Below are 22816 nucleotides of genomic sequence, written 5' to 3'. Positions count from 1 at the left end.
TGTCCTTTTGGTAGGTGAACCTTCACCCCAGTCTGAGGTCCTGAGCACTCTGTAGCAGGTTTTCATCAAAGATCTCTCTGCACTCTGTTCATCTTTCCCTCGATCCTGACTAGTCTCCCAGTCCCTGCCACTGAAAAACATCCCCAGAGCATGATGCTGCCATCACCAGGCGAGCCGCTTTGCATTCAGGCCAAAGAGTTCAATCTGGGTTTCATCAGACTAGAGAATCGTGTTTCTCATGGTCTGAGAGTCTTTAGGTGCCTTTTGGCAAACTCCAAGCAGGCTGTCATGTGCCTTTTACTGAGGAGTGGCTTCCGTCTGGCCATTCTACCATAAAGGCCTGATTGGTGGAGTGGTGCAGAGATAGTTGTCCTTCTGGAAGGTTCTCCCATCTCCACAGAGGAACTCTGGAACTCTGTCAGAGTGAACATCGGGTTCTTGGTCACCTCCCTGACCAAGGTCCTTCTCCCCCAATTGCTCAGTTTGGCCATGCGGCCAGCTCTAGGAAGAGTCTTGGTGGTTCCAAACTTCTTCCATTTAAGAATGATGGCGGCCACTGTGTTTTTGGGGACCTTCAAATTTGCAGCCATTTTAAGGTACCCTTCCATAGATCTGTGCCTCGACACAATCCTGTCTCTGAGCTGTACGGACAATTTCTTCAACCTTATGGCTTGGAATTTGCTCTAACATGCATTGCCAACTGTGGGACCTTATATAGACAGGTATAATCATAAACAATATGATTTCATGTGGCACAAAACAAAAACACAAATTCCCTGTCAAAAATATAAGTCAGAATAAAGCCTTTCTATTCCCTCATGTGATTTCAGGTTCTCTGACTGGGAAAATGTCCTTCCACACAGAGAGAGCAGTGGTAGGACTTTTATCGTGTGTGTGTCCTCTTATGCTCCTTCAGGCTCTTTAACCAGGTAAAACTCTTTCCACACTGGGAACATTGGAGAGGCTTTTCTCCTGTGTGTGTCAACTCATGCTCATTCAGGCTTCCCAACTGAATAAAACTCATTCCACAGTGGGAACAGTGATAAGTCTGATCCCTCTCCTACCAAAGACAGAGTATTTAGTTAAATACGAAAAAGAGAACTGAATTAAACCTCCATAAAATAAAACTTTCTTCCTGCGAGGCTAGATTCCTCAAAAACCTGAAGTCAGGTCTCAGAACATACCAGAATTGTCATAACTTGGTGGCTGCCCTAATAATAATAATAATAATAATAATAATAATGTAGAACATTAAATATAACCTTGCTTTCATGTTTACAGGCTGAGCAGAGCTCTATAATAGGGAATGGGAAAGGAGGATACCTTGTCAGTTGTACAACTGAATGCATTCAACTGAAATGTGTCTTGCGCATTTAACCCAATCAGAGAGGTGCGGGGGGCTGCCTTAATCGCCATCCACGTCTTCGGTGCTCGGCTTTTCTGCAGTGTGTTTTCTCTCATGCCTTTTCAGGGTAGCTAACACGGTAAAACTCTTTCTACACTGGGAACATTGGAATGGCTTTTCTCCTGTGTGTGTCCTCTCATGAGCTTTTAGGTCCCCTACTCGGGAAAATCTATTTTTACACTGGGAGCAGTGGTAAGGCTTTACTCCTGTGTGTATTCTCTCATGCTCTTTTAGGTGCCCTCTCTGAGTAAAACTGTTTCCACAATGGGAACATTGGAACGGCTTTTCTCCTGTGTGTGTCCACTCATGCTCCTTCAGGCTCCTTGACTGAATAAAACCCATTCCACAGTGGGAACAGTGATGAGGCTTTTCTCCTGTGTGTATTCGCTCATGCATTTTCAGGTTAGCTAAGACGGTAAAACGTTTTCTACACTGGGAACAATGGAAAGGTTCTTCTCCTGTGTGTGTCCACTCATGAGCTTTTAGGTCCCCTGATCGGGAAAATCTCTTTTCACATTGGAAGCAGTGGTAAGGCTTTTCTCCTGTGTGTATTCTCTCATGCCTTTTCAGGTTAGCTAACAGGGTAAAAATCTTTCTACACTGGGAACACTGGAAAGGCTTTTCTTCTGTGTGTGTCCACTCATGCGCCTTCAGGCTCGCTAACTGAATAAAACTCATTCCACAGTGGGAACAGTGATAAGGATTTTCTCCCGTGTGTATTCTCTCATGCCTTTTCAGATTAGCTAACACAGTAAAACTCTTTTTACACTGGGAGCATTGAAAAGGCTTTTCTCCTGTGTGTGTCCTCTCATGAGCTTTTAGGTCCCCTGATCGGGAAAATCTCTTTTCACATTGGAAGCAGTGGAAAGGCTTTAATCCTGTGTGTGTACTTTCATGAGCTTTTAGGTCCCCTACTCGTGAAAATCTATTTTTAACACTGGGAGCAGTGGTAAGGCTTTTCTCCTGTGTGTATCCTCTCATGCTCTTGTAGGTGCCCCCTCTGAATAAAACGCTTTCCACACTGGGAACATTGGAATGGCTTTTCTCCTGCGTGTGTCCTCTAATGAGCTTTTAAGTCCCCTGATCCGGAAAATCTCTTTTCACAGTGGAAGCAGTGGTGTTGTCTCGCTGGTTTGGGTGTCTCTGGGTCTGGTTCCCTTGAAGGACTCTTCCTGCTGTCATAGCGAGAGTCTGGTCTCTCTCCTACCAAAGACAAACAGTATCTAGTTAAACAGAGACCTGAATGAAACCTCCACATGATAAAACTGTCTTCCTATGAGGTTTAATCTAGACTAGATCCCTCAAAAAGAGCAGAACTGGTCATCACAGAGTGGCTGTAGTGCTTTGTAGGCTGGGTAAATCCATTTGAATTCAATTCATTTTTGACAGCATCCATTTTGACTTAAAAAAAGCTTTCCTTACATGTTTGCCTACGGAAGAAGTGGTAAAAAATTGAGTTTTTCTAACTGAATGCAAAAACATTCATGAGATATACGGTACCAGTCAAAAATTTGGACACACCTAGTCATTCATGGGTTTTTCTTTATTTTTTCTATTTTCTACATTGTAGAATAATAGTGAAGACATGACAACTATGAAATAACACATATGGAATCATGTAGTAACCAAAAATTGGTAAAACAAATCAAAATATATTTTAGATTCTTCAAAGTAGCCACCCTTTGCCTTGATGACAGCTTTTCACACTCTTGGCAGTGTCTCAACCAGCTTCACCTGGAATGCTTTTCCAACAGTCTTGAAGGAGTTCCCACATATGCTGTGCAATTGTTGGCAGCTTATCCTTCACTCTGCGGTTCAACTCATCCCAAACCATTTCAATCGGGTTGAGGTCGGGTGATTGTGGAGGCCAGGTCATCTGATGCAGCACTCCATCACTCTCCTTTTGGTCAAATAGCACTTATACAGCCTGGAGGTGTGTGGGGTCATTGTCCTGTTGAAAAACAAATGATAGTCGCACTAAGCGCAAACCAGATGGGATGGCGTATCGCTTCAGAATGCTGTGGTAGCCAGACAGGTGTGTGCCTTTCCAAATCATGTCCAATCAATTGAATTTACCACAGGTGGACTCCAATCAAGTTGTAGAAACATCTCAACGATGATCAATGGAAACAGTATGCACCTGAGCTCAATTTCAAGTCCCACAGCAAACGGTCTGAATACTTATGTAAATTTAGGTATCGGTTTTTTCTGTTTAATAAATGTGACATGTTTTTTACAAACCTATTTTAGCCTTTTCATTATGAGGTATTGTGTGTACAGTCGTGGCCAAAAGTTTTGAGAATGACACAAATATACATTTTCTGCCTCAGTTTGTATGATGGCAATTTGCATATACTCCAGAATGTTATGAAGAGTGATCAGATGAATTGCAATTAACTGCAAAGTCCCTCTTTGCCATGCAAATGAACTGAATCCCCCAAAAACATTTCCACTGCATTTCAGCCCTGCCACAAAAGGACCAGCTGACATCATGTCAGTGATTCTCTCGTTAACACAGGTGTGAGTGTTGACGAGGACAAGGCTGGAGATCACTCTGTCATGCTGATTGAGTTTGAATAACAGACTGGAAGCTTCAAAAGGAGGGTGGTGCTTGGAATCATTGTTCTTCCTCTGTCATCCATGGTTACCTGCAAGGAAACACATACCGTAATCATTGCTTTGCACAAAAAGGGCTTCCCAGGCAAGAATATTGCTGCCGGTAAGATTGCACCTAAATCAACCATTTATCGGATCATCAAGAACTTCAAGGAGAGCGGTTCAATTGTTGTGAAGAAGGCTTCAGGGTGCCCAAGAAAGTCCAGCAAGCGCCAGGACCGTCTCCTAAAGTCGATTCAGCTGCGGGATCGGGGCACCAACAGTACAGAGCTTGCTCAGGAATGGCAGCAGGCAGGTGTGAGTGCATCTGCACGCACAGTGAGGCGAAGACTTTGAGGATGGCCTGGTGTCAGAAGGGCAGCAAAGAAGCCACTTCTCTCCAGGAAAAACATCAGGGACAGACTGATATTCTGCAAAAGGTACAGGGATTGGACTGCTGAGGACTGGGGTAAAGTCATTTTCTCTGATGAACCCCAATTCCGACTGTTTGGGGCATCCGGAAAAAAGCTTGTCCGGAGAAGACAAGGTGAGCGCTACCATCAGTCCTGTGTCATGCCAACAGTAAAGCATCCTGAGACCATTCATGTGTGGGGTTGCTTCTCAGCCAAGGGAGTGGGCTCACTCACAATTTTGCCTAAGAACACAGCCATGAATAAAGAATGGTACCAACACATCCTCTGAGAGCAACTTCTCCCAACCACCCAGGAACAGTTTGGTGACCAACAATGCCTTTTCCAGCATGATGGAGCACCTTGCCATAAGGCAAAAGTGATAACCAAGTGGCTCGGGGAACAAAACATCGATATTTTGGGTCCATGGCCAGGAAACTCCCCAGACCTTAATCCCATTGAGAACTTGTGGTCAATCCTCAAGAGGCGGGTGGACAAACAAAAACCCACAAATTCTGACAAACTCCAAGCATTGATTATGCAAGAATGGGCTGCCATCAATCAGGATGTGGCCCAGAAGTTAATTGACGGCATACCAGGGCGGATTGCAGAGGTCTTGAAAAAGAAGGGTCAATACTGCAAATATTGACTCTTTGCATCAACTTCATATAATTGTCAATAAAAGCCTTTGACACTTATGAAATGCTTGTAATTATACTTCAGTATTCCATAGTAACATCTGACAAAAATATCTAAAGACACTGAAGCAGCAAACTTTGTGGAAATTAATATTTGTGTCATTCTCAAAACTATTGGCCACGACTGTAGATTGATGAGGATTGTTATTTATTTCATCCACAGTAGAATAAGGCTGTAACATAACGAAATGTGGAAAGACTTTAGTGACATAAATAAGGGGTTAAAGACGTGCACATTTTATTTTGTATATATCTCAGATACATTTTATCTCTTAGATACAGGACAGACACTTCAGAACAAACACTTCAGAACAAACTTCCTTTAGATGTTTTGGGGGAAACAATGTTACTATGGTTACTATGGTTGTTCCATGTTGTGAATGTTATCCAATGTGTTACTATGGTTACTGTTGTTCCATGTTGTGAATGTTATCCAATGTGTTACTATGGTTACTGTTGTTCCATGTTGTGAATGTTATCCAATGTGTTACTATGGTTACTGTTGTTCCATGTTGTGAATGTTATCCAATGTGTTACTATGGTTACTGTTGTTCCATGTTGTGAATGTTATCCAATGTGTTACTATGGTTACTGTTGTTCCATGTTGTGAATGTTATCCAATGTGTTACTATGGGTTATAGCAATATGGCCTAATACATTGACATAAAATAATTTAAATATTTTTTTGTTGATACTTCCATTGGTCTTACAATTCAAAATGAAATAGCAAAATTATCCTTGGTATAACCTTAAAACATTTCTCATTCCGTTGTCGTTGGAGTGAGGCCTGGGAAATTATTTGGCTGGAGGGAAGGTTGTGTCAAATCCTGTGGTTTGTAAGGAACCCAGAATTGCGGAACCTGATGTGTTATCAGAAAAGTACCCTACAGTGTTCCCAGCATGTGCCATTACACGTGCTCTGTCTAAGAAAGTCACCGGGAGCAAGTCTAGTGTTGAGGATGTCAGCGATCCCACCACGGTCCATCTGTCTGAGACGTTTATGGGTGATCCTGATTTCAGTAAACCTACTGAGTTGACCTCACCGGGAGCAAGTCTAGTGTTGAGGATGTCAGCGATCCCACCACGGTCCATCTGTCTGAGACGTTTATGGTGGTCCTGATTTCAGTAAACCTACTGAGTTGACCTCACCGGGAGCAAGTCTAGTGTTGAGGATGTCAGCGATCCCACCACGGTCCATCTGTCTGAGACGTTTATGGGTGATCCTGATTTCGGTAAACCTACTGAGTTGACCTCTCCTTTGAAAACCCCAAACGTGAGAGTTTGTAGAACCTCTGAATGAAGAGAGGGTCCCTACAGTTGACACTTGGATGTCTAGGAAGCAGCAGATTGATGAACAGAGTAAAGATGTTTCTAGGAAGCAGCTGATTGATGAACAGAGTAAAGATGTTTCTAGGAAGCAGCAGATTGATGAACAGAGTAAAGATGTTTCTAGGAAGCAGCTGATTGATGAACAGAGTAAAGATGTTTCTAGGAAGCAGCAGATTGATGAACAGAGTAAAGATGTTTCTAGGAAGCAGCTGATTGATGAACAGAGTAAAGATGTTTCTAGGAAGCAGCTGATTGATGAACAGAGTAAAGATGTTTCTAGGAAGCAGCTGATTGATGAACAGAGTAAAGATGTTTCTAGGAAGCAGCTGATTGATGAACAGAGTAAAGATGTTTCTAGGAAGCAGCTGATTGATGAACAGAGTAAAGATGTTTCTAGGAAGCAGCTGATTGATGAACAGAGTAAAGATGTTTCTAGGAAGCAGCAGATTGATGAACAGAGTAAAGATGTTTCTAGGAAGCAGCTGATTGATGAACAGAGTAAAGATGTTTCTAGGAAGCAGCTGATTGATGAACAGAGTAAAGATGTTTCTAGGAAGCAGCAGCTTGATGAACAGAGTAAAGATGTTTCTGGGAAGCAGCTGATTGATGAACAGAGTAAAGATGTTTCTAGGAAGCAGCTGATTGATGAAAATTTAGGAAGAAAAAATTCCTGACGTTTCGCACAATTCGTGCTTCTTCAGAGGAAAAAAAAATGTTTTTTTCAATATGTATTCCAACTTGTCACAATTGAAAACCCACTTGTATGTATTTTTTGGAAAATCAAATCTTTCAAATTCTAAAAAAGAACAACTATGAAAATCTTTCAAACATGTCACTGAAGCAGTGCAAAAATGTTCTTTCCCTCTCCCCTCTTTTTGCTGAGATACATCCAGAAGAGGAGTTTGATGAAGTTTTTTTGGTAATTTTGACAGAAATGGCGCTCTAACGAGGAAACGGCCCTCTAACGAGGAAACGGCCCTCTAACGAGGAAACGGCCCTCTAACGAGGAAACGGCGCTCTAACGAGGAAATGGGGTTCTAACGAGGAAACGGTGTTCTAACGAGGAAATGGTGTTCTCGCGCCACTTCTGGACAATACGATTGGCCCAGTTTATCTCAAATTGTTGTTCCAGCTACGCTTCGACAAGAGATACTGAGGTTTGCTCACGATGGTAGTATGGCAGGCGATCTTGGGGTCAACAAGATGTCTGAAACAGGATGTTGTGGCTCACTGTAAATCCTGTGGCGTTTGTCAGCGGACAGGTAAACCGAACCAAGCTGTACCGGTTGCACCTTTGCAGCCTATTACTGCTTTAGCCAAACCTTTCAGCAGGGTTCTGATGGACTGTGTTGGTCCTTTGCCCAAAGTGGTAAGTATTTCAGTTAACTAGTGACAGACTATTTATAATGCAGACATGATATAGTAGTTCATATGTATTACTGGTTGATTGTACTCTTCTGTTTGAGAGACATTTTTGGCTTTCTTGCCGGGGAACGTCACAATGGATGTTTAAAAAAAACACTTTCCTACATTTCCGTGGAGCAGGCCAAGTAGTTCTATGCTCAGGTGGGCGCTCCCTCAACATGATCAGGACAGAGAAACCAGACATGCGCTCCCTCAACATGATCAGGACAGAGAAACCAGACACGCGCTCCCTCAACATGATCAGGACAGAGAAACCAGACACGCGCTCCCTAAACATGATCAGGACAGAGAAACCAGACACGCGCTCCCTCAACATGATCAGGACAGAGAAACCAGACACGCGCTCCCTCAACATTATCAGGACAGAGAAACCAGACATGCTCATTGCTCACATGGAGCACTCCAAACAAAAAGACAATGAAAAAAATTGACAAATCTTGTAAATGATGGTTCTGAAATAAACCAAAACTGGTTTCTCACAAGTGCAGCAGGTTTTGAACAGACAACGTTTCCACTCCGAGAATGACAACGGTAAATGATTGTAATTAACAGAAATGAATGTAAACAAATGACAGGAAGTAACGGTACATTTACTACTGGTGACATTCGTAAAGTGGAATTGATATAATAAACTACATTTAAGGGCAATCAATTCACACAATGAAACAACGAAGGAGCAAGAATTGGTGGAAGCCAGCGGAGGACATTCTGAAGAGAGACTCACCTATATCTTCACCACACAACCCTCCCCTTCTTCTTGTCTCAACATTTTTTATTATACTCAAGAGACATTCTCTTCACACCTATTTGAGATGCTTTTCACTGACAGCCATAACTCAATAATCAGCGAAGCCTATTGCCACACGCGCTGCCCATTAGACATAAGCCTACAAGCTTGTGATTTGAAACCCGACACAGCTAATTGTTTTTAAGAAAGAATTCCTCATTTGGGCAAATGTATTTTAATTTACTTCCGTATTAGACCCACCAATATGTCATTTCTCTCCTTTTCTATTAGACCCACCACTATGTCATTTCTCTCCTGTTCTATAGGACCCACCACTATGTCATTTCTCTCCTGTTCTATAGGACCCACCACTATGTCATTTCTCTCCTGTTCTATTAGACCCACCACTATGTCATTTCTCTCCTGTTCTATTAGACCCACCACTATGTCATTTCTCTCCTGTTCTATTAGACCCACCACTATGTCATTTCTCTCCTGTTCTATTGGACCCACCACTATGTCATTTCTCTCCTGTTCTATAGGACCCACCACTATGTCATTTCTCTCCTGTTCTATTAGACCCACCACTATGTCATTTCTCTCCTGTTCTATTAGACCCACCACTATGTCATTTCTCTCCTGTTCTATTAGACCCACCACTATGTCATTTCTCTCCTGTTCTATTAGACCCACCACTATGTCATTTCTCTCCTGTTCTATTAGACCCACCACTATGCCATTTCTCTCCTGTTCTATAGGACCCACCACTATGTCATTTCTCTCCTGTTCTATTAGACCCACCACTATGTCATTTCTCTCCTGTTCTATTAGACCCACCACTATGTCATTTCTCTCCTGTTCTATTAGACCCACCACTATGTCATTTCTCTCCTGTTCTATTAGACCCACCACTATGTCATTTCTCTCCTGTTCTATTGGACCCACCACTATGTCATTTCTCTCCTGTTCTATTGGACCCACCACTATGTCATTTCTCTCCTGTTCTATAGGACCCACCACTATGTCATTTCTCTCCTGTTCTATAGGACCCACCACTATGTCATTTCTCTCCCGTTCTATTAGACCCACCACTATGTCATTTCTCTCCTGTTCTATTAGACCCACCACTATGTCATTTCTCTCCTGTTCTATTAGACCCACCACTATGTCATTTCTCTCCTGTTCTATTAGACCCACCACTATGTCATTTCTCTCCTGTTCTATTAGACCCACCACTATGTCATTTCTCTCCTGTTCTATTAGACCCACCACTATGTCATTTCTCTGCTGTTCTATAGGACCCACCACTATGTCATTTCTCTCCTGTTCTATTAGACCCACCACTATGTCATTTCTCTCCTGTTCTATGAGACCCACCACTATGTCATTTCTCTCCTGTTCTATTAGACCCACCACTATGTCGTCATTTCTCTCCTGTTCTATTAGACCCACCACTATGTCATATCTCTCCTGTTCTATAGGACCCACCACTATGTCGTCATTTCTCTCCTGTTCTATTAGACCCACCACTATGTCATTTCTCTCCTGTTCTATTAGACCCACCACTATGTCATTTCTCTCCTGTTCTACTGGACCCACCACTATGTCATTTCTCTCCTGTTCTATTAGACCCACCACTATGTCATGTCTCTCCTGTTCTATTAGACCCACCACTATGTCATGTCTCTCCTGTTCTATTAGACCCACCACTATGTCATTTCTCTCCTGTTCTATAGGACCCCACCACTATGTCATTTCTCTCCTGTTCTATAGGACCCACCACTATGTCATTTCTCTCCTGTTCTATAGGACCCACCACTATGTCATTTCTCTCCTGTTCTATAGGACCCACCACTATGTCATATCTCTCCTGTTCTATTAGACCCACCACTATGTCATGTCTCTCCTGTTCTATTAGACCCACCACTATGTCATGTCTCTCCTGTTCTATTAGACCCACCACTATGTCATTTCTCTCCTGTTCTATTAGACCCACCACTATGTCATTTCTCTCCTGTTCTATTAGACCCACCACTATGTCATTCTCTCCTGTTCTATTAGACCCACCACTATGTCATTTCTCTCCTGTTCTATTGGACCCACCACTATGTCATTTCTCTCCTGTTCTATTAGACCCACCACTATGTCATTTCTCTCCTGTTCTATCAGACCCACCACTATGTCATTTCTCTCCTGTTCTATTAGACCCCACCACTATGTCATTTCTCTCCTGTTCTATTGGACCCACCACTATGTCATTTCTCTCCTGTTCTATTAGACCCACCACTATGTCATTTCTCTCCTGTTCTATTAGACCCACCACTATGTCATGTCTCTCCTGTTCTATTAGACCCACCACCATGTCATTTCTCTCCTGTTCTATTGGACCCACCACCATGTCATGTCTCTCCTGTTCTATAGGACCCACCACTATGTCATTTCTCTCCTGTTCTATTAGACCCACCACTATGTCATTTCTCTCCTGTTCTATTAGACCCACCACTATGTCATTTCTCTCCTGTTCTATTAGACCCACCACTATGTCATTTCTCTCCTGTTCTATAGGACCCACCACTATGTCATTTCTCTCCCGTTCTATTAGACCCACCACTATGTCATTTCTCTCCTGTTCTATTAGACCCACCACTATGTCATTTCTCTCCTGTTCTATTAGACCCACCACTATGTCATTTCTCTCCTGTTCTATTAGACCCACCACTATGTCATTTCTCTCCTGTTCTATTAGACCCACACTATTTTCGAACCCCACTATGTCATTTCTCTCCTGTTCTATTAGCCCCCACCACTATGTCATTTCTCTCCTGTTCTATTAGACCCACCACTATGTCATTTCTCTCCTGTTCTATAGGACCCACCACTATGTCATTTCTCTCCTGTTCTATTAGACCCACCACTATGTCATTTCTCTCCTGTTCTATTAGACCCACCACTATGTCATTTCTCTCCTGTTCTATTAGACCCACCACTATGTCATTTCTCTCCTGTTCTATTGGACCCACCACTATGTCATTTCTCTCCTGTTCTATTAGACCCACCACTATGTCATTTCTCTCCTGTTCTATTGGACCCACCACTATGTCATTTCTCTCCTGTTCTATTAGACCCACCACTATGTCATTTCTCTCCTGTTCTATTGGACCCACCACTATGTCATTTCTCTCCTGTTCTATTAGACCCACCACTATGTCATTTCTCTCCTGTTCTATTAGACCCACCACTATGTCATTTCTCTCCTGTTCTATAGGACCCACCACTATGTCATTTCTCTCCTGTTCTATTAGACCCACCACTATGTCATTTCTCTCCTGTTCTATTAGACCCACCACTATGTCATTTCTCTCCTGTTCTATTAGACCCACCACTATGTCATTTCTCTCCTGTTCTATTAGACCCACCACTATGTCATTTCTCTCCTGTTCTATTAGACCCACCACTATGTCATTTCTCTCCTGTTCTATTAGACCCACCACTATGTCATTTCTCTCCTGTTCTATTAGACCCACCACTATGTCATTTCTCTCCTGTTCTATAGGACCCACCACTATGTCATTTCTCTCCTGTTCTATAGGACCCACCACTATGCCATTTCTCTCCTGTTCTATTGGTTTTCATATCAACATTACTTTGTTGTCCAGAAGCCAAAGACACAATCCTAGTTGTTGAAGCTTTAGACTCCCCCTCTTTCTAAGTTTCTAACAGACATTTTCATCTGTCAGATATGAACCTCTACCAGGTGGACTGTATAAAACGGTGTGTTCATCTCTGTCAGATATGAACCTCTACCAGGTGGACTGTATAGAACGGTGTGTTCATCTCTGTCAGATATGAACCTCTACCAGGTGGACTGTATAGAACAGTGTGTTCATCTCTGTCAGATATGAACCTCTACCAGGTGGACTGTATAGAACGGTGTGTTCATCTCTGTCAGATATGAACCTCTACCAGGTGGACTGTATAGAACGGTGTGTTCTAATATTCATGCTAGTAGCTTAGCATCTCTCTCCATTGAATACAGGAGGTTGACGTCAACAACCCTCATAGAATATAAATAATAGATTACAATAATAAAATGTATCCACCAATCCAAAGACAGGATAGGCGGGAGATAGACAACCCACAGTGCAGCTTTGTGGACAACGACTCCCCTTGTCAGGACGGAGAGACATCTTGTCAGTATATCCATAATCTTTGGTGTAGCCAACCCAACTCTCACATGGCTCTATTGGGGGTCACGGTGTGTAGTAAAACATCACTACATTAAAATCACTACATGCCGTGGCCCCCCAGTCTGCGGTCAGCAGATAGACCCTTCTCAAATATATACACTGCTCAAAAAAATAAAGGGAACACTAAAATAACACATCCTAGATCTGAATGAATGAAATAATCTTATTAAATACTTTTTACTTTACATAGTTGAATGTGCTGACAACAAAATCACAAAAATAATCCATGGAAATCCAATTTATCAACCCATGGAGGTCTGGATTTGGAGTCACACTCAAAATTAAAGTGGAAAACCACACTACAGGCTGATCCAACTTTGATGTAATGTTCTTAAAACATGTCAAAATGAGGCTCAGTAGTGTGTGTGACCTCTACGTGCCTGTATGACCTCCCTACAATGCCTGAGCATGCTCCTGATGAGGTGGTGGATGGTCTCCTGAGGGATCTCCTCTTCTGCGCAGCAGACCAAGAAGTTCTATGCTCAGGTGGGCGCTGCCTCAACATTATCAGGACAGAGAAACCAGACACGCGCTCCCAACTCTCACATGGCACTATTGGGGGTCACGGTGTGTAGTAGTAACAATCACATCATGAAAATCACTACATGCCGTGCCCCCCAGATATATATTTGAGAAGGGTCTATGTTAAGTCACTTTTTGGAAACGGAACGGAGAAAACAAGGGGTAGCTTGTTCTCTACGTCGTCTGATTCTAGACATATCAGTCATCATCCCAGGACCCTCCGTTGAAGAGGTATTGACGAGCCAACTCCGAATATCCAAAGTTAAAAACTAATTGAAGGCGGTACTTACTGGTGTTAATCAGATCTCCTGTCACCTCCTCTTCATCTTTCAATGTGACAGTAATCTCTCCTTCCTTCTTCACTCCAAAAACAGCATCATCCTCTTCTTCCTCTTGTTTAACTGAAACGTCTTTCTCTTCTTCTTTCACTGTAACAGCCTCACCCTCTACTTCTTGTTTTACTGAAACATCCTCTTCTTCCTTCTCCTCTTTCACGACAATGTTCAGCCCCAGAGCTTCTTTCTCCGTCCAGCAGACCTCCTCTTCTTTAACAGGAGGGGAGTAGTTTAGGGAGCTCATGTTCGGGGATGTTAGCTAGCTAGCTATCATTAGCGACTAGGCTAATGCTAACTTAACCAGCCAGCTACTATAGCTGACTAATAAATAATAACGTAATATTAAATTAAATAGGTTAACAAGTAGATACGATAGAAGTGTGTCTAAAACACAGTAGCTAATATAGACCGAAAGCGTATAAATAGCTTGAATGTTTCGGCTATGTTGGCTAGCAAGCTACCGAGGTGGTTGACGAGCTGTTTATGAAGAACCGTCCACTAGATTATACGTCACGCTGCAGCATCGCCTGAAAGACGCACATCGCCGTCTGCTGACTGGAGGGAAACACAGTTGAGGATCACATTTTATTTTCAGACAAAGATTATTTTACATGGATTTAATTAAATAATACTATTGAGACATACAAAGACAGGAATGTGGTGATTGATTAGTGAGAATAAAACATGTTTACTACAGCACATTTAAGGCAGTTTCACTAAGTCAAACATCATCTAAATAAGTAGCCAGCTACTGTAGGTCTATACTGCTCCTACATGGTGTAACAATACATCATGTAGATGTATATAATGAACAGACTAGGTCTATACTGCTGCTACATGGTGTAACAATACATCATGTAGATGTATATAATGAACAGACTAGGTCTATACTGCTGCTACATGGTGTAACAATACATCATGTAGATGTATATAATGAACAGACTAGGTCTATACTGCTCCTACATGGTGTAACAATACATCATGTAGATGTATATAATGAACAGACTAGGTCTATACTGCTCCTACATGGTGTAACAATACATCATGTAGATGTATATAATGAACAGACTAGGTCTATACTGCTCCTACATGGTGTAACAATACATCATGTAGATGTATATAATGAACAGACTAGGTCTATACTGCTGCTACATGGTGTAACAATATATCATGTAGATGTATATAATGAACAGACTAGGTCTATACTGCTCCTACATGGTGTAACAATACATCATGTAGATGTATATAATACTTTTAATAATACTGATGGGAACAGTCATGATGTAGTGAATGTTTTAATAATACTGATGGGAACAGTCATGATGTAGTGAATGTTTTAATAATACTGATGGGATCAGTAATGATGTAGTGAATGTTTTAATATGGGAACAGTCATGATGTAGTGAATGTTTTAATATGGGAACAGTCATGATGTAGTGAATGTTTTAATATGGGAACAGTCATGATGTAGTGAATGTTTTAATAATACTGATGGGAACAGTCATGATGTAGTGAATGTTTTAATATGGGAACAGTCATGATGTAGTGAATGTTTTAATAATACTGATGGGAACAGTCATGATGTAGTGAATGTTTTAATATGGGAACAGTCATGATGTAGTGAATGTTTTAATGCGGGACAGTCATGATGTAGTGAATGTTTTAATATGGGAACAGTCATGATGTAGTGAATGTTTTAATATGGGAACAGCCATGATGTAGTGAATGTTTTATTAATACTGATGGGAACAGTCATGATGTAGTGAATGTTTTAATAATACTGATGGGAACAGTCATGATGTAGTGAATGTTTTAATAATACTGATGGGAACAGTCATGATGTAGTGAATGTTTTAATAATACTGATGGGAACAGTCATGATGTAGTGAATGTTTTAATATTGGAACAGTCATGATGTAGTGAATGTTTTAATAATGCTGTGTTAGCTGTGTTAGCTGTGTTAGCTGTGCTAGCTGTTTTAGCTGTGCTAACTGTGCTAACTGTGTTAGCTGTGCTAGCTGTGCTAGCTGTGTTAGCTGTGCTAGCTGTGCTAGCTGTGCTAGCTGTGTTAGCTGTGCTAGCTGTGTTAGCTGTGCTAGCTGTGCTAGCTGTGTTAGCTGTGCTAGCTGTGTTAGCTGTTAGCTGTGTAAGCTGTGTTAGCTGTGCTAGCTGTGTTAGCTGTGCTAGCTGTGTTAGCTGTGTTAGCTGTGCTAACTGTGTTAGCTGTGCTAGCTGTGTTAGCTGTGTTAGCTGTGCTAGCTATGTTAGATGTGCTAGCTGTGTTAGCTGTGCTAGCTGTGCTAGCTGTGCTAGCTGTGTTAGCTGTGCTAGCTGTGCTAGCTGTGTTAGCTGTGCTAGCTGTGCTAGCTGTGCTAGCTGTGTTAGCTGTGCTAGCTGTGTTAGCTGTGCTAGCTGTGCTAGCTGTGTTAGCTGTTAGCTGTGTAAGCTGTGTTAGCTGTGCTAGCTGTGTTAGCTGTGCTAGCTGTGTTAGCTGTGTTAGCTGTGCTAGCTGTGTTAGCTGTGTTAGCTGTGCTAGCTGTGTTAGCTGTGCTAGCTGTTAGCTGTGTTAGCTGTGTTAGCTGTGCTAACTGTGTTAGCTGTGCTAGCTGTGTTAGCTGTGCTAGCTGTGTTAGCTGTGCTAGCTTTGCTAACTGTGCTAATCCAAGTTTATGGTTTTAAAAAAGGGCAAAATTAAAGGCAGATCATAACTGTAGGTGCTGAACTCTCTGTGTCGTTTTAAAGCAATAGTTATTTTGTGGTCCCTAAAACATCTGAAACATTTAACTTGCTTTGACCGTGCTGCAGGTCACCTAACTGTTTGGTTACATGCAATACGCTTTGTGTGGACTTCACCGGACAGTGGTCGCTCTCTGGTTTTGAGATGAATACAAATGTCTAGTTGAATTTATTCTGCCGCTGTGTCTAGTAGTAGTACCATCAACAGACAGCAGGGGGCAGTAGAACCTGTCTTCTTACTGTCTCTACCTTCAGGTCTGTGTATCACAGTGGATTCAGATCCCTTGACTTGTTGTCTCTACCTTCAGGTCTGTGTATCACAGTGGATTCAGATCCCTTGACTTGTTGTCTCTACCTTCAGGTCTGTGTATCACAGTGGATTCAGATACTTGTGGATTCGTGAAACAGACAGCAGGGGGCAGTAGAACCAGCTGGTTTTTGTACAATACTCTCACAGTCTCTCTCTCCCCCGCTCTCTCTCTCTCTCTCTCTCTCTCTCTCCTGGCTCTCTCTCTCTCTCTCTCTCTCTCTCTCCTGGCTCTCTCTCTCTCTCTCTCTCTCTCTCCCTCCCTCTCTTTCTCTCTCCCCCTCCTCTTCTCCTCTCTCTCTCTCTCTCTCCCCCCTCTCTCCTCTCCTCTCTCCCCCCTCTCTCTCTCTCTCTCTCCCCCTCCTCTCTCTCTCTCTCCCTCCCTCTCCTCTCCTCTCTCCCCCCCTCCCTCTCTCTCCCTCCCCCCTCTCCTCCCTCCCCCCCTCCTCTCTCTCTCTCCCTCCTCCCCCCCCCTCTCTCTCTCCTCCCTCCCTCTCTCTCTCCTCTCCTCTCCCCCCCCTCCCTCTCTCCCCCTCCCTCTCTCCCCCCCTCCCTCTCTCCCCCCCTCCCTCTCTCTCCCTCTCTCCCCCCTCCCTCTCTCCCCCCTCCCCTCTCTCCCCCTCCCTCTCTCCCCCTCTCTCTCTCTCTCCCCCTCCTCTCTCCCCCTCCTCTCTCTCCCCCTCCCTCTCTCCCCTCCCTCTCTCCCTCTCTCCCCCCTCTCCCCCCCTCTCTCCCTCTCTCCCCCCTCCTCCTCTCCCTCTCTCCCCCCTCTCCCTCTCTCCCCCCCTCCCTCTCTCCCTCTCTCCCTCTCTCTCCCCCCTCTCTCTCTCCCCCTCCCTCTCTCCCCCCCTCCCTCTCCCCTCCTCCTCTCCCTCTCCCCCCCTCCCTCTCTCCCTCTCTCTCTCTCTCTTTCTCTTTCTCTTTCTCCTCGTTCTAGTGTCTGCAGCAGTGGTCAGGTGTAGGGGTAGTATACAGGTGTAGGGGTAGTATACAGGTGTGTGTGATGTTCAGCAGTGGTCAGGTGTAGGGGTAGTATACAGGTGTAGGGGTAGTATACAGGTGTGTGTGAAGCATTTTGACATATTGTTTGGGACCACTTTTTTTGCTCTGTTTGAAGGCTGTCAGCTTCTTCTCAGGAGGAGAATCACTTAGCCTTTCAACTAATTTTCAAATGATAGGATGCCTATTTAAAAACACTTTTTCAACATTTCAAGATAGCAGTTAGTTCAGTTTGATCTTATTAAAGACAGCTGTATCATTTTTTTATTCATTTTGACATATTTTTTTTTCTCTGTCATTGAACCATGTTGAGCCGTGTGCCTGGTGATTGAACAGGTTACCAGGTGTGTTTTTGAATATAGTTATTAATGGCTTCAGTGGTGTGCTGGGGTCCATTGCTTGCTAAGGGGGAACCTCCCACCCGGATTCAGCCAACAGGGGGCGCACCCAGCCCCTCTAGTTAAACTGAATGTCTCTCTCTCTCTCTCTCTCTCTCTCAGGCTATGAAAAAAGCCCCACCTCCTCTCGCTCAGCCATTCTAACAGTGGAAGCCAGGATCTGTGAGAAACTATGATAATAAACTGTGAACAATAATGAAGCCATGTTTGTCTGTGTGAGTGAGGATTTATTATTTAATTGTGTGATAACTTTAATTCTGTGATAACTTTATGTAATACATCCTCTGTTTCCTAACTGAATAAACATTTTAAGATAGCAGTTGGTTCAGTCTGATCATCTCATGTACTGTTGGAACTTTATTTTAATCCTTTTTCACTATTTTTATATTTTTTATGACAAATTCCAGAGCCTCTGTATACATTTTTACACATTTTTTCCCCACTCTACTTTGTACAATGACAGAGAAAGTGGGACTCTGTCGTTTTTTCTGACAAGTTCTCCCATTGATCTCAGGTTCAGCCACCAGGGGGGTCACCCACCCTCCATGAAAACTTTCATAGGCTCTCTTTCACTCAGTAATCATGTAACAAGTCGACAGGCTCCCAGAGGCAGGGCAATCAAAGGCTCCAAGTCACTGAAGTGCCCATCAGCCCAGCCATTGTTATTATTCTACCAGCCGTTCTACAGTCCCTGAAGCGGGTTGATTGGTAGGTTGGAACCCCGTTACAACGGACACTTTACAATGACGCAACAATCAGCGTTTGAGCTGGACACACTCATTTAGAACGCTTATTTAGAACGCTCTTTTAGAACGCTCTTTTAGAACACTATTTTAGAACACTCGTTTAGAACGCTCGTTTAGAACACTCTTTAAACGGACAGTTACCAATGACGCAACAATCAGCGTTTGAGCTGGACACACTTTTTTCAGAAACTATTTACACAAAACACACACACAGTCCTTATAAAGTTTATCTCCTGAATGTGAGCAGTTTATTTTTGGATGCAAATGGTTCAGATATTCACAGAAGTATATATATATATATTGTAACGACCCTGGGTTTATAAGCGCGGAAATCGACTCTGCCGGACGAGCATGCTTTTGCGGCACAGTCGATAGCGCGCCGGACTTCGGGCTTGAAGGTCGAGGGTTCGAGACCTGCTCCCTGCTTGCTGTTTCATTACAATATATATATATATATATATATAGCACAACACAATCATCCTAACCGGAAAAAATGTAGGCTACATTTGTCGTAGCGCTAACTGAAGCAAGATTGACCCAACACAAGCAGTCATATTTTCTAACTCTCGGCTGACGTAAACTACAATATGAATTAGCTAATTGCAATTACTATGTATAATTAAACACATCACGGGGTGAGCTCACCATTGATCACCATTGATTAAATAATTGATCGAAAATGATAGCTGACTGGACGCAGTTCAGTAAAATGTACATTTTATCTTCAGACAACAAGTTAAAGGGGTCAAATACTTATTTCACTCATTAAAATGCAAATCAATTTATAACATTTTTGACATGCGTTTTTCAGGATTTTTTGTTGTTGTTATTCTGTCTCTCACTGTTCAAATAAACCTACCACTAAAATGATAGACTGATCATTTCTTTGTCAGTGAAAGTGTAAGTGGGCAAACGTACAAAATCAGCAGGGGATCAAATACTTTTCCCCCCCACTGTATCTCAGTCTATGCTGCTCTGACATTGTTTATCCATATATTTATATATTCCTAATTCCATTCCTTTACTTAGATTTGTGTGTATTAGGTATTTGTTGTGAAATTGTTAGATATTACTTGTTAGATATTACTGCACTGTGGGAACTAGAAGGACAAGCATTTCACTACACCTGCAATAACATCTGCTGAACACCTGTATGTGACCAATAACATTTGATTTGATTTATGAAGGTAATTTGTGTCAAATTTACTTTTCCCCTTATTCATCCCACCTCTTTACATTGCTTATGCATATTCAGTGGCCTGACTGCATCCAGACTATGTCAAAGGCCCATCCTGGTAGATCTGAACCTAATGCAGCTTGGAGTGATCAGAAGTCACATTTAGGTGCCAGGTGTAACTGAGGCCATAGATGCTCCATATCCATTACTTTGAGTGTTATATATATGACTAAATGTGTTTCTGTGTTGCAGGGACAGTCAAGAAATGGAACAGCAAGGCCACAGAACATGACATAAGCAGAGCTGTGGGAGACCACCTCAAGCCCCTGGTAGAGCCGGGGGTGGTGTTTACCACTCCACCACGCCTTCAGCAGGCTGGAAGCGTGATACTGTTTTTCATACCAAGAGTCTGTTGATTGGCCAGTCATTGGGTTAATGTGTTGAAATCAAATCAAGCTTTATTTATACAGCACATTTCAGACATGGATGCAACACAATGGCTTCACAGGAAGAAATAAAAAAATGAAAATAACCAGAAATATTTAGTAAACAACAAACAGAAGACTAACAACTGAAAGACTAATGAGCATTCTAAGGAAATGCCATTGATTAAAATATTAATTGGATGCAATATCCAACCCAAAATATAACTTGTTTTTTAGGAGGGTCTCTGAAAGACACTATGGGGGTGTCCACTGAAAGTTGACTAGTAACAACAACTGGGACCTAAACGACACCCACCATGAGACCCACTAAATCTGCCCAAGAAGAGGAAAACAAAAGAAAAACCCACACCAAACTTAAAGACAGGAAGCAAACCAAAAAGGTGGAGCAACTAAAGGTGTTGACTCTCCACATGTATCAAGACAACTGGAGCACTGGGCCAGACACTCTTAAATAGAACCTGGACCAGCTCAGGTGAAACACCTTCCCACTAACGAGATGGACAAGCCAGCACAGGTGTAACACATACTGACTAACGAGGTGACACCAATCAGTGCGTCCTACGTGCTAACGAGCTAGACGTGCTAACGAGCTAGACGTGCTAACGAGCTATACCTGCTAACGAGCTAGACGGGCTAGACGGGCTAGACGTGCTAACGAGCTATACCTGCTAACGAGCTAGACGTGCTAACGAGCTAGACGTGCTAACAATATAAACATGGTGTCTACTGGCTGTCAACAATTAAAAACAAGAAAAAAACACGTATTTCTAAATAATAATATACAATAGGATTATTTGTTTCTCCTTTTTCTTTCTATAGAATCCTAAATCCCACTAGCTTCTAGAACTCTCGTCTTCCTAAAACTCACTAGCTTCTAGAACTCTCGTCTTCCTAAAACTCACTAGCTTCTAGAACTCTCGTCTTCCTAAAACTCACTAGCTTCTAGAACCCTCGTCTTCCTAAAACTCACTAGCTTCTAGAACACTCGTCTCCTTGGAACGAGTCCAAACAAAACTCATCTCCAATACGGAAAAACGTGCAGTCAAAATAAATAAAGATCCATGGCAACGCACTGGCTAAACGCAAAACACAAATCTTATATCAATTTGGGGGGAAACCAGGTTGAATCTGCTCTTCAAACTAAGACAAAAAAAAAAAAAAAACACATGGAAATGGAGATATATTTTACCTCACTGGTTAGAGGACAACCTGCGGAAGTCAGTCAGCTACATTTTGGAGTGATGCATTTAAATGTAGGGGTCACTAAACAAAGGAACACTTATTTGTCATAAGTCATCGATATCATGCTAAAATCATTTGTGCCGAGATGAGGGAGATGAGGTTGCACGTCCTGTTAAACTAACAGCTCAAAAACCACACGGAATCTGGGAATAATGTGTACATCACTGGTTAGAGGACAACTTGTAGAAAACAGCTATCTACATTTTGAAGTGTTGCATTTTGATTCCAGTGGGTCACCAACGTGGTAAGTGTAACACATTTTTTTTGTCACTTTTTGTTAAATCTCATAAATAGTACTCTTTCAATTCAGAGCTTGTATTTTTCTAGGAGGCTGATATCCATATCATGCTGAAATCAATAGAATGGGGGCAAACATTTAGGGTTCTACATTGTGACACTATTAAAATATTCCTACTACAATGTTAAAACATTCTACATTGTGACATATCATTGATATCATGAAACAACTCCTTCATGTATTTTCTGGTGTTTGATCAGATGTCTTATCGGAGAATGTTCACAGATATAAGGTTTCTCTCCTGTGTGTGTTCTCTGGTGTGATACCAGATGGTCAGATTGACCAAAACTCATCCCACATTCTCTCCTGTGTGTGTTCTTTGGTGTGATATCAGGCTGCCTGACTGAGTAAAACTCCTCCCACATTGACCACAGCTATAAGATGTCTCTCCTGTGTGTATTCTCTGATGTAGAGTCAGAGAGCTAGATGCAGCAAAACTCTTCCCACATTGACCACAGCTATAAGGTTTCTCTCCTGTGTGTGTTCTCTGGTGTTGAGTCAGATTTCCAGAATGACCAAAACTCTTCCCACATTGAGTACAGCTATAAGGTCTCTCTCCTGTGTGGATTCTCTGATGAATTTTAATGCCTGATGAGGAGAATCTCTTCCCACAGTCAGAGCAGCAGTGAGTTTTCTTCCTTGTGGGTCTCTGCAGGTGTTTCTTGAGGTATTCTGATCTGGAGAGACTCTTCTCTGCCTCTTCAGCATCATGAGGTTGTTGAGGCTCCCCAGAGGATCCACGATAGTCACGTCTCTCTCCTGTGTGAACAACAA

General features: G+C 42.5%; 2 protein-coding genes across 2 annotated transcripts in view; one reads left to right on the top strand and one right to left on the bottom strand.

The window, feature by feature from the left end:
- The window catches only part of LOC115186769 (tripartite motif-containing protein 16-like), a 452306-nt gene that overhangs the window by 287394 nt on the left and 142096 nt on the right, over positions 1-22816 (top strand). The window lies entirely within an intron of this gene.
- LOC115186772 (gastrula zinc finger protein XlCGF52.1-like) lies at positions 678-13667 on the bottom strand. The gene is made up of 2 exons (XM_029746277.1): positions 13649-13667; positions 678-2608 (listed from the first exon to the last, which is right to left on the bottom strand). Exon 2 carries the CDS (start codon positions 2384-2386, stop codon positions 1406-1408), a length of 981 nt encoding a protein of 326 aa, XP_029602137.1. The 5' UTR covers positions 2387-2608; positions 13649-13667; the 3' UTR covers positions 678-1405.

This window comes from Salmo trutta, unplaced genomic scaffold (assembly GCF_901001165.1).
Source record: "Salmo trutta unplaced genomic scaffold, fSalTru1.1, whole genome shotgun sequence".
NCBI classification, from domain to species: domain Eukaryota; kingdom Metazoa; phylum Chordata; class Actinopteri; order Salmoniformes; family Salmonidae; genus Salmo; species Salmo trutta.
The sequence above is the reverse complement of the archived record's forward strand: the minus strand, read 5'-3'. Positions and strand labels throughout refer to the sequence as shown.